The sequence below is a fragment of the Drosophila virilis genome, chromosome X, assembly GCF_030788295.1.
Source record: "Drosophila virilis strain 15010-1051.87 chromosome X, Dvir_AGI_RSII-ME, whole genome shotgun sequence".
NCBI lineage: Eukaryota > Metazoa > Arthropoda > Insecta > Diptera > Drosophilidae > Drosophila > Drosophila virilis.
The window spans coordinates 21802367-21818204 of record NC_091543.1 but is presented as its reverse complement, the minus strand read 5'-3'; the positions used below and the strand labels follow the sequence as shown (position 1 = coordinate 21818204).

The following is a 15838-nucleotide window of genomic DNA, read 5'->3' as shown; positions in this document are numbered from 1 at the left end:
ATTAAAGGCCAACACATTATTAAGTAAAATAAATAAATAATTCAACATGCAACAGCGAATACAGCAATAATTTTCAATTGAAATATTGTAAATTCAACAAACAGATAAACAAATAACTTATTACCCATAAGCGTCTCAGTTCCCAGTCAACTAAATGCAGCTGGCAAGAGGCAGCTCTCGTACCTGGCAGCACATGCTATTACAACAGGTGTTTTTCCAACAAGAGGCAAGGTTCTACATTTATTCATGCTGCTCTACATTTTGTGGCTCTTTTGAGCTGCAAGATATGCTCCAAAGTTATTTCAACAGTTATTTATGAGTATACAAAAGATGAATCTTTCAGCTAAAATTTTAGACATACTCTTGATTCGCGCAAAGCAGTTATATCTAATGTTAATACAAAGTTATCTTTTGACATCTTCAAACTCGTATCTTGTGAATTCAGTCTTATCTAATCTCATCTAGATAAAGTTATCAAAACTAAGCACAAAGCATGCTTAGCTTCAGTTGAAGAACTTAGCTACTTATTCTATATTCCAAGACAAATCGTCAAGTTTTTGGCCAGCGCTTCAAATTTGAGACGATTTTTTTGATTTGCCCGAACTATTCTGAGTTTTATTTTACATAGATGTTAAGACGATCTACGCAAGATCTTGGGACATGGAGGCGCGATAAGAGGGTGAAATTTGTGTCTCAAGGATGAGGCTAAACATTTGCAGAATTTCATTTGAAGTTAAAGCTATCAATTGAAATCATTCGATTTGTTTTGCAGCATTTACTTGGAACAGTTTTAAAAGAATCAGACTTGCCTTGATTATGGTAAACCGAACGAACGGACGTGACAGGATCGAGATGGATATATATCGTGCATATCGTGTTTGTTCGATTAATATCGGATAAATTTGTTAAACAAGGCGTCAAGTTGAATACTTAAGCATGTTTGCTCACAGTGGCTGTTCAACCTATGCGCACAGTTTGAGCAGCGTTGTGCATACAATTTGCGCTGTTGTTGTTGCTAGTTAGGACGAGTTGTTGTTGTTGTTGTTGTTGTTGCTGCTGCTTCTCATTCATTGTGTTTGCAATTAGAGAGCACTTTGGTTTATTGTTTATCGATTCGTTGCGTCAATTAAAGCGCTGCATCTGTCAGCGCTTTGATTTCCGCTTGGCCCATTAGATGCCCCAGTGGCAAGTGTGTGAAATCCAGCATGCACACACACACACACACACACACACACACACACACACACACACACACACACACGGAGAGAGAACTTGTCTGGCAATTGGCTTCGATATACTGAAGTCGATAATGATGATGACAATGACGATGGGCTATCCAATTTATGTGCGCAACATCTATTTGGCCCTCAGCGCCATTAATTGCTAATTAAGGTTAATAACGTGGCACCAATGGGGCACGCTGGACACAGAGCAGAGAGTTTACTGTTTTAACTGGGCAAGTTAAACAGTTGCATGTGCAACGCAGAGGCGGCGCCTCCCTCGACGCACTCGACGTGGACATGGACATGAACTCAATCGCCTTGCAACTGACAAGGCGTGTCATGCGGAGAGGCATGCCACACACGCACACACACACAAATGAGATTAAAAGTCAAAGCATGGCTGCCAGCGCCTGCTGCGTCTGTGGAGGTTCAATGACATATGACGACGACGCTGACAACGCAGCGGCGCCTAATTGGATTTGCAATTGCGAGTGGCCGCGGCGTGGGCGAGGCTCCCGTAGGGCGTGGGGCGGTGGCTGTTGGGCGTGGCGCGTTGAATATACACACATACATACATACATACATACATACATATGCGGCCCAGTTACAGGGCGCAGCCTAGACTCAAGATTGAGCGACTGCCCTCGACTCTGGCCCTTCCCTGGCAGACGTCGACGCCTGCCTTCCGCCTGCTTCTTCATTGACAGCCACTTTTGGGCGCAATCAACAGCCCAAAAAACTAACAAGCACACGTACACTTGCTTGCCTGCCTTACATCTGGCCAACAGCTAGATACCCTGTCTGTCCTTGCTATCCCTATGCCTATCAGGGGTTAATTTTTCGCTCGTGGTTTTTACTAACTGTCAAGTCTATGTATTTGCAAGCAGCTCAATGGATGGAAAATAATTAAAAATTAATTTTGATGTAAACAAATGTCTTTAAGGTCTTGCTTGGGACACAGAAATCAAACTGTCTCGATCGTCTCTAGTTACCAGGCAAACGATAAGGCTCGTTCCTGGTTATACTCTCTTTAATTCATCAAAGACCGTGTTTGATTCCCAACTCTTCGCTCTGCCTGACTTAATTTTGCGTATTAAGGAGTTCAGTTAAAATACGTGCTTTATGCCCAACTCTAGGCTCTCTTTGACTTAGCTTTGGGTATTTGAGACTCCAGTTAAAGACCGTGTTGGATTCCCAACTCTAGGGTCTCGCCCACGAATGCGCTTTCCAGCGTTTGTAGGTCATGTCCTTTGACACAAGTCTTGACTGCCGGCGCTTCAATTTTGCTGGCATGCAGGGTATGGCAAATGCAAGGGCGTCGAAATGAAATTAAAGCCGAGGCTGCGCTGAGTATACGCTGAAAGCTGAGAGGACCTGCGGGGGCTAATACGAGCACTCGGGCGTGCCAAGCTGCAGCTGAAAAGCAATAAAAGTGACAGCTAAAGCTCCATGTTTCTGTGCATTCCTGATTTATTATCATCACCAATGTCATCAGCGTCGTCCTCAACGCCATCATTATCATCATCATCATCATCATCATCATCATCATCATCATCATCATCATCATCATCATCATCATCATCATCATCAGCCTAACTAATGGAGTTCAATTTGTGTGCGGCTTGTCGCCAGAATCTCAGCTAATTTCAACATATTCGCAATTTGCCTTACTTACTCGCACATGCATATGTGCATGTGCATGTGTTTGTCTACAAAGAAGTCAATCCAATCCATCCATCCATAATTATAACTCGCGATTTCAAAGAAACAACTCGCCACACCTTAATGTGCGGTTCATGAGCCCACCTTTGTACTCAGGTGTCGGTTCGAATTGTGATTTTCAATAGACAAACAGCGACTTTTCTTTTTAGCATAAATTTAATTTTCCAGCTCCGACTGTGCTTCTCGTATCCTTAGCCCCATACTATGCCCCTCAAGTTTTCATGGCTTTTGAATGTATGTAAATCCAGGCTGTAAACTGGGTTTGAACCGAGCTGTTTCTAGTCTCGAAATTCGTTCATTTTGCTGCTATGAACTTAACCTTAAAATATCTCAACTATTCTTTAAATATCTGCAGCAGCATTGTCATCCAAACATGTACATACACATGCATGTAAATATGTATGTGCATGAATGCATGTGCATACATACATTATCGAGTTTCATTGCTTTGTCATAAAATTGTACATATTTATGTACATGTGCATCTAGTATGATAAACCTTCTCGGTATTGCTCTAAATTCATTAATTTCATTCGTGTTCTAGTTACATTCATATGTGCATATGTATGTGCATGTATGTGTGCATAGCACTCGTTCACAAATGAGTACATTTCAAGCTCAAATCAAATCAATCAAACTGTGATTAGGACAACCGACAAAACCTACAAGCAAATAGCAAAGACGAAAAAGGTAACAAGTTTGCAGGGAAGGGAAAAGGTGTTCAAAAAGAGAAACACATATTTTGCCAAGCTTCGATTGTTATCGATTCTTATCGTTTGCATGTTATCGATATCTTGAAAAAAGATCGACGAATTCAAATGTGAATACGGACGGACGGACATTTAGGCAAACATGTCTTTATCGACTCGGCTGTCGTTGTAAGGTTTTCAGATTGGAATTCCAATTACACGAAATGACGCATAAGGCAAATCAGAAGTACATTTGATGGGAAGCTGGATTGTTTGTGAAAGCAGCTCAGAGTGGGTTAGAGGGTATGTCTTGGTAAAGGATATCTCCCAATTGGTCAGTCTTACTTGTTTCATATATATATGTATATAAATTTGTGCGATATTTAATTTTCCAGCTGGTTAAATCGAGAGTTACGCATTCAAGTACGCAAACGTCAGAGATTTCCCCAAGGGCGGTAACACCCACAGTTTTGCCATGCATATCCATTTCCACTCAATCAGCTGGCATGTGAATTAAATGGATAATCATGCGAGTACACTCACAGTGGCCCCTCCCCGGCTCAGCCAGAAATTGCAGTTTACACCCACTTTTGCATACCCATGAGATTGCCATATAACAAATATTGAGCTGACTTGCGAGTATTTCCGTGCGGGGACAGTATATGTACTGTATGTTATACATATATATTTACCTACAGATTATCGTCTAGCAATTTGTATTGTTCGATTTGTTCGGCTCGAATTGTATATTGCCTATGGCGAACGTCAGACGGAAATGCCATATTAATGAACATGTTTCTCCACCTACTCACCCACTGACTCACTTACACACACACACACACACACACACGTACACTCACACGGTGTTCTGCCCACAGTGGACTCTGTTTAAGTGTGCATCACATACACCTATGAACAGAATAATAAGTACACCAGTTCAATTTATTATACTCTGAAATCCAACAGATTAAATGATTTCTGAAAACTAAAAGCTAGCTATAAAATTGTTGTACTGAAACGAATTCACACTCATCTTTGCGATGTATGTATGTTCGTAGATGTGAGCATGTATGTGCTGGATAATGTACATGCGTGTACATATGAATGAATATGCATGTGTACAAAAAGACTATGTTTGAATTTAGGCACGACAATAATATGTATTTCAGGAATTCGCATACAAATTTATATGCACTTCTATCAATATGGCCATGGGTGTAGGTACATGCATATAAAAGTCGAAATTACACTTTGAAATTTGATGTGATTGCAACACAATCGTTTGCCGCTTTAATGACAGTTCGTTTGTGTCTGAAATTCGCAAAATTAAAAATTACAAGTAAGAACTCGCCAATGGGCATATCCGACCAACAGACACCCTGCTGAAATGTTTCACATTTTGTGTCTCCAGCTTTTGTACTCTCTGCACAGACAGCCGGATGAATGGACGAACGGATGACTAGATTCACTCGGCTGGACGTCCTGATCGAGAATATGTCTGATTTATGCCAGAACCCATATACCCTGCTTACACATGTTCAATGCAAGGCTTTGCATATTTAAACAGAACTCAGTCTAACCGAAAAAGTTCGATTTTCATTTTTGCAAATTGAATTCAGAAAGCCCAACAATTGTGCGAAACATTCAGTTAAATTTATACTACATTATAATGAAAGGATGCAATCCTCTTTTACAAAGCTTTACAATTGCGGACATTGTGTCGCACATTTTGGGGCTTTACTGCACTTGTGTGTGTGTGTGTGTGTGTGTGTGTGTGTGGGTGGGTGTTTTTAATGTTTGTTTTTTTTTTTTTGTGAGCTTTTTCGCTGTTTGTGGCACGCACCATGTTGTTGCCGCTGCTGCTCTTGTGGTTGGCGGCTTGGTTGCCTGACAGTGGCAGCATCACCAAAGCTTTTAGCTCATAAATCATTTGCGACGTGTTCTTATTCACTTACTCATGCTCTTTCTTCCTCTCTCTCTCTCTCTCTCCCACTCTCTCTCTCTCTCTTTCTCTCTCACTGTGTCTACTTATTTCCAGCAGCGTGGGATATTGGCAACTCCGTGCAGGACGCGTTTGTCATCGCCGTGGAGGAGCACGCGCGGGAACGTCTGCAGCGCTTGGCGGCCCTGAATCGCGTTACGCCCGTGGATATAACACAGCTTTCCAAAAAGGTAAGTTCCAGCCAAAGTATTTCCTGGCATACACTCATATTGGTAATTGCCGACCGTTCTGTGGGTTATTTGCAACTGACTATCATGTTTTGACTACATAATAAATCGTATGCGGACAGTCTTAAGAACTTCATTATGGTATACCGATTCTTAAACTTATCTACTCTAAGCTATTCCTATCAATTTACAATTTTGTACAGTTTATACAGCATATATTATTAACTCGAATATGAGTTGTATTGAAAGCTCTAAGTGATTTCTTTATTTTGCATAACTAGTTGAAAGTTTTAATTTGATTTCTATTTCATCTTCAAGCAATTATCATTGCCGACAATATTATTATAATATTACTTGTATACCGCATTGTTTGCATAGAAACAGACATATCTGGCCCTGAAAATTATATAGATTCTTGATCAGTCGCGATAATATGCCCAACTTTGTTTGTCGGTTTCCAGCTGCCTTGGACTCTTCGAATGTTCGTATTTCCTATAAAGGCAGTATCGGATCGAATCACTATATCAGATAGTGGCCACAGGGTTGATTAGTCAAAAATTAAGTTTTTCTATAGACAACTTTTCGCTTCTTTTGGTACTTTAACCAAACTTATTGACATCGAACTACAATGCCATATAGCTCTAACGGGGGCAATCCGGGAATTCAATCTGCGATTTGTTCAATCAATCTTCTTAGCCAACTAATTACCACTCGTAACCCACAGACACCCAACTCTAGCCAGAACGTGCCCCAACTTATCTAAAACGATTTTCTATAGCCAATTCGAAATTGAAAGCAATCGAGTTGCTTTTGCTGAGCCACAACATTAAAGGGCAAACATTTTCTCACAGATTTAACGAAAAAAATTGAAATTGAATTGAATTTTGTGCTGCAGTTTTATAGCACACGAGCGCACACACACACACACACACACACACACACACACACACACACACACACACACACACACACAGACACTTGTGCACGCACAAATGGCATTTGGTATAATCGAAGAAACCAGGTGGAAACCCTGCCTGCTCGAGCAGAGCAGCTCCTTTTGGCCCCGGCGGCATTCCGACTGACCATTGTAGCAGTCCGGAGCACTGGCAAAGGATGGGAAAAGTCGCCAATTCAATTAAAAATTCAACAAACAGAGCACAAAACAAAACAAAACAACAACAAATACAAATACAAATACAAATGCAAAAGTCATACGAAAAGCAAAATAAAAGCTAAAAGTGAAACAAAAGGAAGTACTAAAAATAGAAGGCGGAAAACACAAAGTAACTGAAAAAAATAACTGCAAATATTCCGGTTGCAAGTGCCCGCCACTTAGATACCCTGTACCTGGCTTAGACTTCATAATGATGTCTGTGATTGTCGCTGGTTCGATTCACGGTTTGAACCAGCGCTGCGCCTTTGAAAGTTCCGTTTCAGCGAAATCAATTATAACAAAAAAATATAGAGTTTTATAGTAGAGTATTTTCTGGCAAATACTTATTGAGCTCCAACGCTCTGCTCAGACGATATACCTTCTGGGTTGCAAATAGATTTCTCTGAGAACTGAGAACTAACAATGTTGCAAAATGTGCATAAATATCAAGCCAGTCGCATTGAAGATACCCTGTACCCTGTAACCTGTGCCCAGCTGTCGATGCAAATATTCAAACTTTCTCTCATGCCGACATCCACAAAAACAGCAGCAGTAGCACAGACAAAGGCGCACTTCCTTTAGCCGCACACTGCGAGGAATGCATAGTCAGATCCTTGTGGAATTTTGCTCTGGGATCTGAACATGACACCCAAATGTATGCAGATACCAAAGCGTAATGCTCGGGCTGGGTTTTCATTTCTAATGTGAAATATTCTGGATCTCCTGTCTCTAGTGTGATCAACTCTTGATGGTTGATTGGCGGATTCAGAAATGGCTTTAAAAGCCTGTCGCATACACTTGCACGACCTCGGTGTACCCTTTATTTAAACCATTTTTAAAAACTATGACGGCAACTCAAGCTCGAGTTGTGTGGGTAATTGAAAATGAGCTCAGTTCCACAGCTAGTGTGTGTGTGTGTGTGTGTGTGTGTGTGTTTAGGGGGGTGTGCTTGTTTGTGTGTGTGCATGCGCCTGACAGCTGCGAATAAATGCTCAAATGAAGCTTGTGTGCGAATTTGCGCATGAAAAGTGTTTTTTTTTTTACTCATCTTACAAAGTGAAAACGAGCATATTGATTTTGTGCAAAGTCCGTCCATCTGCTGGCATGAACGCACTTATTAACTTCATTTTCAAAAGGTGTTAAAAAGTTGTGCAAATCGATATTTTCTAGACTTGCGGCTACAGTTTTAGAGGCAATTATTATACAGAGTATGGCGCAGTCGGTTACATACGATTGCAATGCTATGATTTGTTTTTTAATTGCCAGTTTCCATTCAAATGCCTTTCGCATCTAATAACACATGCATATATAATATATAGCATATACAATAGATTAAAGTAATACATAACACATTGCGTAACTTTGCAAAGAGTTCCAAAATCATTTGTAAAAACTTAAGAGTATTTCATAAATGATTATATATTTGAATATTTTTTTTATCTTAATGAAAATTTAAGGCTTAACAAATATTTTCAAGCAGATATATTTTGGAATATTGAGCGTATAAAATGCAAAAATAAAATTCAATTAAATAACTACTAATGCAACACTTTCATTTCTGTTATAAATGCCAAATTTAATCCCATGACAAATAACAACTTATTCAACACTATTAGCTCCAATAAAAACCTTTACAGCACTTTTTTAATTTCGTAAAATAACAGCTTGTACAGCACTCAATCTTTCAACACTCAAGTTTCTTATATATCACAACTTTCACAACACTGTTAAATGTTGGTTTAATAACAACTTGTAAAACATCTAATTCTTTTTTTAAATAACATCTTATTATTTTTTATTAATGACAACTTTTATATTACTTAATTTCTATATTACTTTATTACTAATTGTAATTGTATATTAGATTGCTTTAAAGAGGAGAGTTGTTTTACTTTAATTTGAATATGTTACATAATTGGCAATTTTTAGCACAGTGAAATATTTTATAAATAACAACTTATTCAACACTCTAAACTGTCTTAAAAATGACATCCGATGCAATACCTTTTATTGTTTGTCAAATAACAACTAATACAATACCAACTTGTTTTGACAAATAACCTCTTTTACAACACTTAATTTGATTTATAAATGAAACTTTAACAGAACTTCACCGCTTTAAAAATTAAAACGTTTACAACGCTTTTAATTGGCTGTTTTACTATAAATGACATTTTTAAAAACATTTAATTATTTTATTTATAACAACTTAGTCAATATACTAAAAAGTTAATAATTGATATCTTATACAACATTTTTTTTTTTTTTTCAAAAAAAAAAAAACTAACTCAACACTTAAACCCATTTATAAATGAGAATTTCTACAAAACTTCACAGATTTGTAAATAACAGCTCTTGCAACACTTAATTGCTTTACAAACGACAACTTTCACAACACTTTTTATTGTAATAAACAACTTTTGCAACACAGTTATTTGTTTGACAAGTACATTTATAATTGTTTTTAATAAAAAAAAAACAAGTAAGTGGTTCTAGTTGGGTGCTTCGGACTAGAGAATACACTGAACCCTCTTCTTCTTCAAACACCAAATAAAGCTCTCGCTACGCTCTCGTTTGAAGTAATTAAGAAAACTTAAGATAAAAGTTCCCTTAGCAGAGTTTGAACAGACCTACCTCTACTCAACAGCCACACCCATAATTGAGTGCTATTGAGAAACAAAAAAAAAACGAATTAAAATAGCAGCACAGAAAACGATCGCAATTGCAATGCCGCTGATAGAATTCGAAGAATGATTACAAGAATACAGAAATTCAATCGGACAGACAGACAGACAGACGAACCTGGCTAGATCAACTCGTCTATTGATGCTGATCACGAATAAATATACTTTATGGGATCGGAATTGCTTCCCTTTGCCTGTTACAGACATATGCACAAAAACATTATACCCTTTTTATCCATTTTCAATGGGTTCAGAATATAAAAATAAACTCGTGCAAGAAATTCATAACTGTTGGAATAATAATTGATTTATATATCGAATTACGCATTCGGCAGATAACCTCCAGTCATTCGAAATAGTTGAGTCATCCATCAATCACTAAGAGTAAATGCTCCTCCTTCCTTCTTATTTAGTCCCTCTCCTGTTCACAGTTTTCGTTAGAGAAACTTGTGTGTTGGCTTTGCCTCAAGGGACATTGCCTTCCATTTCTGGAGTGGCGTTCGGGCTCTTGGTGCTGTGGGCTGGATGCTCGGTGGTTTTTGCGACAGATTACTGTAGCCAAAGCTATCAAAATGAAGTCTAGTCAATAGGCTATTGCCAGGCCAACTGAACCGAACCGAACCCATACCAACCCAACCTAACCAAACCAATGATTTTAAGTGCGATAAGTGTTTAAGTGCAGGCTCTTTGAGCAGATCGACAGAACAAGTGCCTGAGTACTTGGTCCTGGATGCTGTGTGTCGGTCGATGGGTGCTGGGTCCTGGTTGCTGAATCCTGCTCTGATGCCAAATGATGAGCCAGCCACTTCACACACGCACCGGTTGATAGAGGAGCCCGACGCATGCGAAGCCACCACCAGCTCGTCTTCACTGTCAATAATCCGATAAAATGTGGATGAGAGGAGAGAAAAAAAAAAAAAAAAATAAGAAAAGCTGAATGAATGAATGAATGAAACGGCGACGTTGATGACAACGAGTAGTCGTGCGGGGTGGAGCCCACCAGGATGGCAGCTGGTAGGGGATTTAATGTTAACTGAGGTGGCTTGAATATTGTGGGTTGGGCACATGAATGGATTGGTCTGAGAGTCGCAGCAATTGAACGCACAAGTGGAATGTGCACGAAGCGTGAAGCATTTTGTTGATGCCAACGGGCACATATACATGTATATATATATATATATATATATAAATAAAACTATATACGCGCTTTTATATATGTATAAACAATATGTATATATCTGTGTGGCTTATATATGTGGCTGGTAATCATATATGTACTGGTAATTGCATCCGCGTGGCTGGGCAACTGCCACCTGTTGCTGGCAGCTGCTGCGGGGAGATGAGAGTGGAAGCGATTCCGATGCCGTTGCCGATGCCGATGCCGATGCCGACGCTCATTAGATTAGCGAGCTGAGCGCCATTGAGCGCTGCTCTAATGCTATTTGGGCAATTGAAAGCAACAACAACATGTTTGAGTCAGAGATTTGTTTGATTGCCAGCTTGGCTTGGGAATTTGTCACTGGCATACAGTTTGACGGCAACTGTGCCGGCTCAATCTAATTGCTCAGTTATGCTTGCAAACGCGTCGGGGTGCGGCCGCTGCGGCAAACTCAGCGACTGAGCCAGCCTTTTGTTAGCAGCCCACGTAGCCAGACAGTGAAGCTGGCGCACCTACGCATGGCCAACAAAGGCGTCTAAATGCTACAGTAAACACTCGCCAACATTTGACACTGGCAAACATTGTAGAGCACACAAACGTAAGTGTGAAATTGCCTAAGCTAGTTACATTCTGTTCCGTTTCCAAATAAGTATTTCCTGGAACTGTTCGACTTTACGTATACAAATGTTAAGACTTTTTTTTTGCTTCACTTTGCTTTTTACGAAGGTACGAAAGGTCTAAAGTTTCATACTTAAAGTTAAAGTATAATAAACATCAGTATTATATAGAACAAAGCTTGTTACTTAACAAAAAGGATACCCCAAATAGTTTCACTTCCAGTTGATATTACAGAATTCTGCCATAGATGCACCCAAACTTGTTGAATAGCTTTTTCTTCAAGGCTCAATCTTTATAGCAGGCGTTTACTGTATAAATACATTTTTAATTTATATCGGGCTAACCCAAACTTTGGGCCCAGACATTTTTGCGCTTGGCTTATTTTGACTGGCTTCACATTAATGCAATTTGATTGATTTGCATATGCGACTGGAGCCTTTCAGCATATTTAAAGCCTATAAATAGTTAAGAGCCCATCGCAGCATCTGTGGCAAATTATTAAGAGCGCCAAGTTGCCAAGCAAATATTTTGTATCCGACTTCGCACTTTCTCATGCACATGTGCGGCTGCTTCGTCTCTCAGTCTCATAATATGGAAATTTGATTTGCAACTAGTTTCTGCATGTAGAATCTAAGTTCAGCAATGATATATCGAGTAAGCTGCTTAAACTGATCAAGTATATATAAACAAGCGTCGAAGATTTCGTATCACTTATTTGAAGAACATAAATGATATTTTGTTTATTTATTTACTTATTTATTGGTTTGGATATTCCATCAATTATTTGTCGAGCTATTATTTTGACTATAGACGGAACAAAATAGGACTTTTGACACTTTGATTAAACAATGCTAGGGAGGTTTTGGATTTGTTATCGATATTTATCGATCCATCGATAAACACAATGCAAATCTCTACAAAACGTTTAAACGATTAACCATAAGTCTTTCCAATAATTGATCTCACTCTCTCTCTCTCTCTTACTTTGTCTATTTTGCACTCTCTCTCTCACTCTCGCTTTCTCTCTCTCTCTCTTTCTCTCATTTTACCCACTATTTTGGTCTCATTCGCTGCATTTTCTTTCCTCAAACTCTGCGTGCCATTCATCGCCTCCTCATTCCGATTGCTGTCGTCGCTTCCACTTGCCACACGCAGCTGCAGCAAACGAAAAGCGGCACCGTCACCAGCCAAAAACAGGACTTGAGTTTCCTGAACGACTCGACGCCAATCTATGTGACGTCATTTAGCAGCAATCAAATCACCTGCAGCAGCGCCACAATGACAACGGCCACCGCCGGCGGGCCCATTAGCGCCCCCTCGCTGGTGCCCACCACGGCGACGGCGACAATGTCGACGCCGACTGCAGCGCCTTCGGCGGCACTGGTGAGCGCCGCAGTTGCAGCGGCCACAGCAGCAGCAGCTGCTGCTAGTGCGGAGCGCAGTGCGAGCAGCTCAACGACGGCGGCAATTGTCGGCGCAACAGCAGCAGCAGCGGCGGCAGCGCTCAAGCAGCCGCCAGCAGCGGGCGGCGGCGGTGGCGGTAACAAGACCAGCAGCGCCACGGGGCACATCTATCAGACCAGCCAGGCACAGCAGCAACAGTTGCAGCAGCTGCAGCAACAATTGGCGGCGGCTGCTGCCGCTGGGAAGCCGCTGCAGGCGAAATCTCTGCTGGCCACCAGTTTGCAGCATCTGGCCGAGGAGGTGGACGATGACGACATGGACGATGACGATGATGTCGATGGTGCCAACTACTGTGGCATCACCTATATCAGCTACAACAACAAGCACGCCCAGCTGCCGACAACAACGCTGCCCGCAACAACAACGTTGCCCGCTGCAGCCGCCACGCTGGCAACAACTGCGGCGATCCATCAACAGCGACAATCGCTGACGCAGTTACAGTCCAGACCGTTGCCGCTGCAGCTGAGCAGCGATGCTGTTACTGGTGCTGCTGCTGTTGCTGCTGGTGTTGCTGGTGCTGGTGTTGCTGGTGCTGGTGCTGGTGCTGGTGCTGGTGTTGGCGGTGCCCACTTTGTGGATGCGCAAACTTCAACATCGCCGCTGGCAGCAACAGCAGCAGCAGCAACAACAGCAGCAGCAGCAGCAGGAGCAGCAGCAGCAGCAGCAGGAGCAGCAGCGGGAGGCGGCGGGGCAACAACGATTGTGACAGTGGCAGATATTGCATTGCCAATGCATGGACACGGACATGCGCATGGGACGACAACGCCAAAAACAGAGTATTCGACGGCCATATCCAGCGGACAGCTGCAACAGGCGTTTGCGGATCTGCAGCAACACGGCCACGGCAGCAACATTGCTGGCCACTTGCAGCAGCACCAGCACCAGCAGCAGCAGCATTTACTTTTAAGCAACAACAATAATAGCAATAATTGCATCACATCAGGCAACATCAACATCAACATCAACAACAGCAGCAGCAGCAGCAGCAATATCATCAGCAACATTGGGACGTCCGCTATGAAAAATTGTGATCTACTAATATCGAATAATTTGTATCCACCGAGACGAGAGGTGAGCGGGCAGCAACTGTTGTTCTCGTTGTTGTCGTTGCCAGCAACGGGCAACATGCGACAAGCAACATTGTGTGGCATGTGTTTCTTTCGTATCGTTTCATTTCGTTTCGTTTCGTTCCATTTGGTTTGGCCTGATTTCGACAGTATTTCTTCTTGACTTATATTTTATTAAACACGTAGGTTAGCAAACAATATTGTCTCACTCTCGCTCTCTTTCTCTCTCTCGCTCTCTTTCTCTCTCTCCCTCTCGTTGTCTCCCTCTTAGTTACTAACTACGCTTAACGATGACGTCATTGTGCATCAGTCCGACGATTGCCTCGGCCTGCCATATAACACAACTGCAACAGCACCACCAATAGCTGGAACTAGCAGCAACAGCAGCCAGCAACAGTTGCTCAGCACTGCTGGCGCCTTTGACCTGCAGCAGCAACAACTACAACAGCAACAACAACAACAACAACAACAACAACAACAACAGCTGCAACAGCAACACAGTCCCACAAGTAGCATATCAAAAGGAAGAACTGAACTCTTACTTGGTGATCAATTGCTGCGACAAGAATCGAGGTAAGTCCCTAAAAAAAAAACTAACCTAAAACTCTTTGAAACTGGTTCCAACGATCCTTGCAACTAGCTCACACTTATGACTCGTAATGGAAAATATAAATCGCAGCACGTATTTAGTTTTTTTGTAAGCGGATTAAGACTTAACTATCCGAAACTGGATTTCGAACATAATTAAAACTCGATTCATTTTAGGCTTCATTCAACCTGAACCTAGTTTTATTCAATCGTGAACCAAAATTTTAGTTCCAGTCAAATTTGGTGAATCTAGCTCTTAAAACATAAGAGATTTGCTAACAAAACAGGATTTCGATATCGATTTTTATCGCCTGCTTGGCAACGGGGCAAGCTATCGGTTATCGAAAACTTGTACTGCGCGGGCGCTAGGGTCAAGTCTCCGGCTCTGAGATCGCTGCGTTCATACATACGGACGGACGGACGGACGGACGTACGGAGGGACGGACATGGCTCGATCGAGTTGGCTATTGATGCTGCAAACACTTTGGAGATGATGCCCTTTTACCCATTTGAAATAAGTACAGGGTATAAGAAACAAGTAGGAACTGATGCAACCAATTGCACAATACACCAGTCATGCTGCCGGTTCTGATATGCGTAGCCCCTTGGGTTTACCATAAATTTAGGCGATATTTAAAGAATCGCCGTCACAGTCGGCACAGTTGAGCAGCCACTGTGCCAGAGCTGAACAACCAAAATGTGTTGCCTACGCAGCAGGCGTCAGGGTGCATGATGGACAGTTCGGAGCGTGCTGGAAAAACGAGCTTGTCGAATGCCATCATTTGAAATGTCTTACGCTTAAGACAGCAACTATGTTTGTTTGCTAGAAACTATATTAAATTCTATTTTCAAACAAGCACTTCGTGCTTTGCGTGCGCTTTGCTTTTCAATCAATTTCTTCATTTGACATAATAAGAATAGAACACAACAGCACAACGCCATATATATATGTATAGAGAGACCGACTAACATTGCAAATGGCATCGTTTGTCCGATTCGCGCCAACATCAGGCAAAACAGATCCCGGCTAATGGCCACCACGCGTCCAGACTGGAGACATTCATCATGCTCACGTCCCAAACATAATCTATTAGTTATCAATCCATTTCATGCAGCATGCGGTTGTTATGTCCAGATTATTGGTATTGCTTTTTGTGCCTGATAACAAATATCGAAAATTGAACCGCCGACTGCTTGTTTGCCAGTTCAGGCCACTAAGCCAAGCAGTCTAATAGCGTCACGTTTGCAAATAAAAAAAAGAAAAAATAGCAAGCATTTGCTGCTGTTTTCTGTTTATCTAAC

At 41.4% G+C, this 15838-nt stretch overlaps 1 protein-coding gene across 8 annotated transcripts in view; it reads left to right on the top strand.

The window, feature by feature from the left end:
- sdt (stardust) overlaps positions 1-15838 on the top strand; it is a 74098-nt gene that overhangs the window by 28359 nt on the left and 29901 nt on the right. For 4 of the 8 annotated variants that reach the window (XM_032439579.2, XM_032439577.2, XM_032439585.2 and 1 more), the window contains exons 5-6: positions 5676-5806; positions 14220-14521. In XM_032439579.2, coding sequence (XP_032295470.1) covers positions 5676-5806; positions 14220-14521 — 433 coding nt within the window. Of the gene's footprint in view, positions 1-5675; positions 5807-12572; positions 13953-14219; positions 14522-15838 lie in introns of those variants that run through there. The other 4 variants (XM_032439574.2, XM_032439582.2, XM_032439575.2 and 1 more) reach the window with 3 other exon arrangements.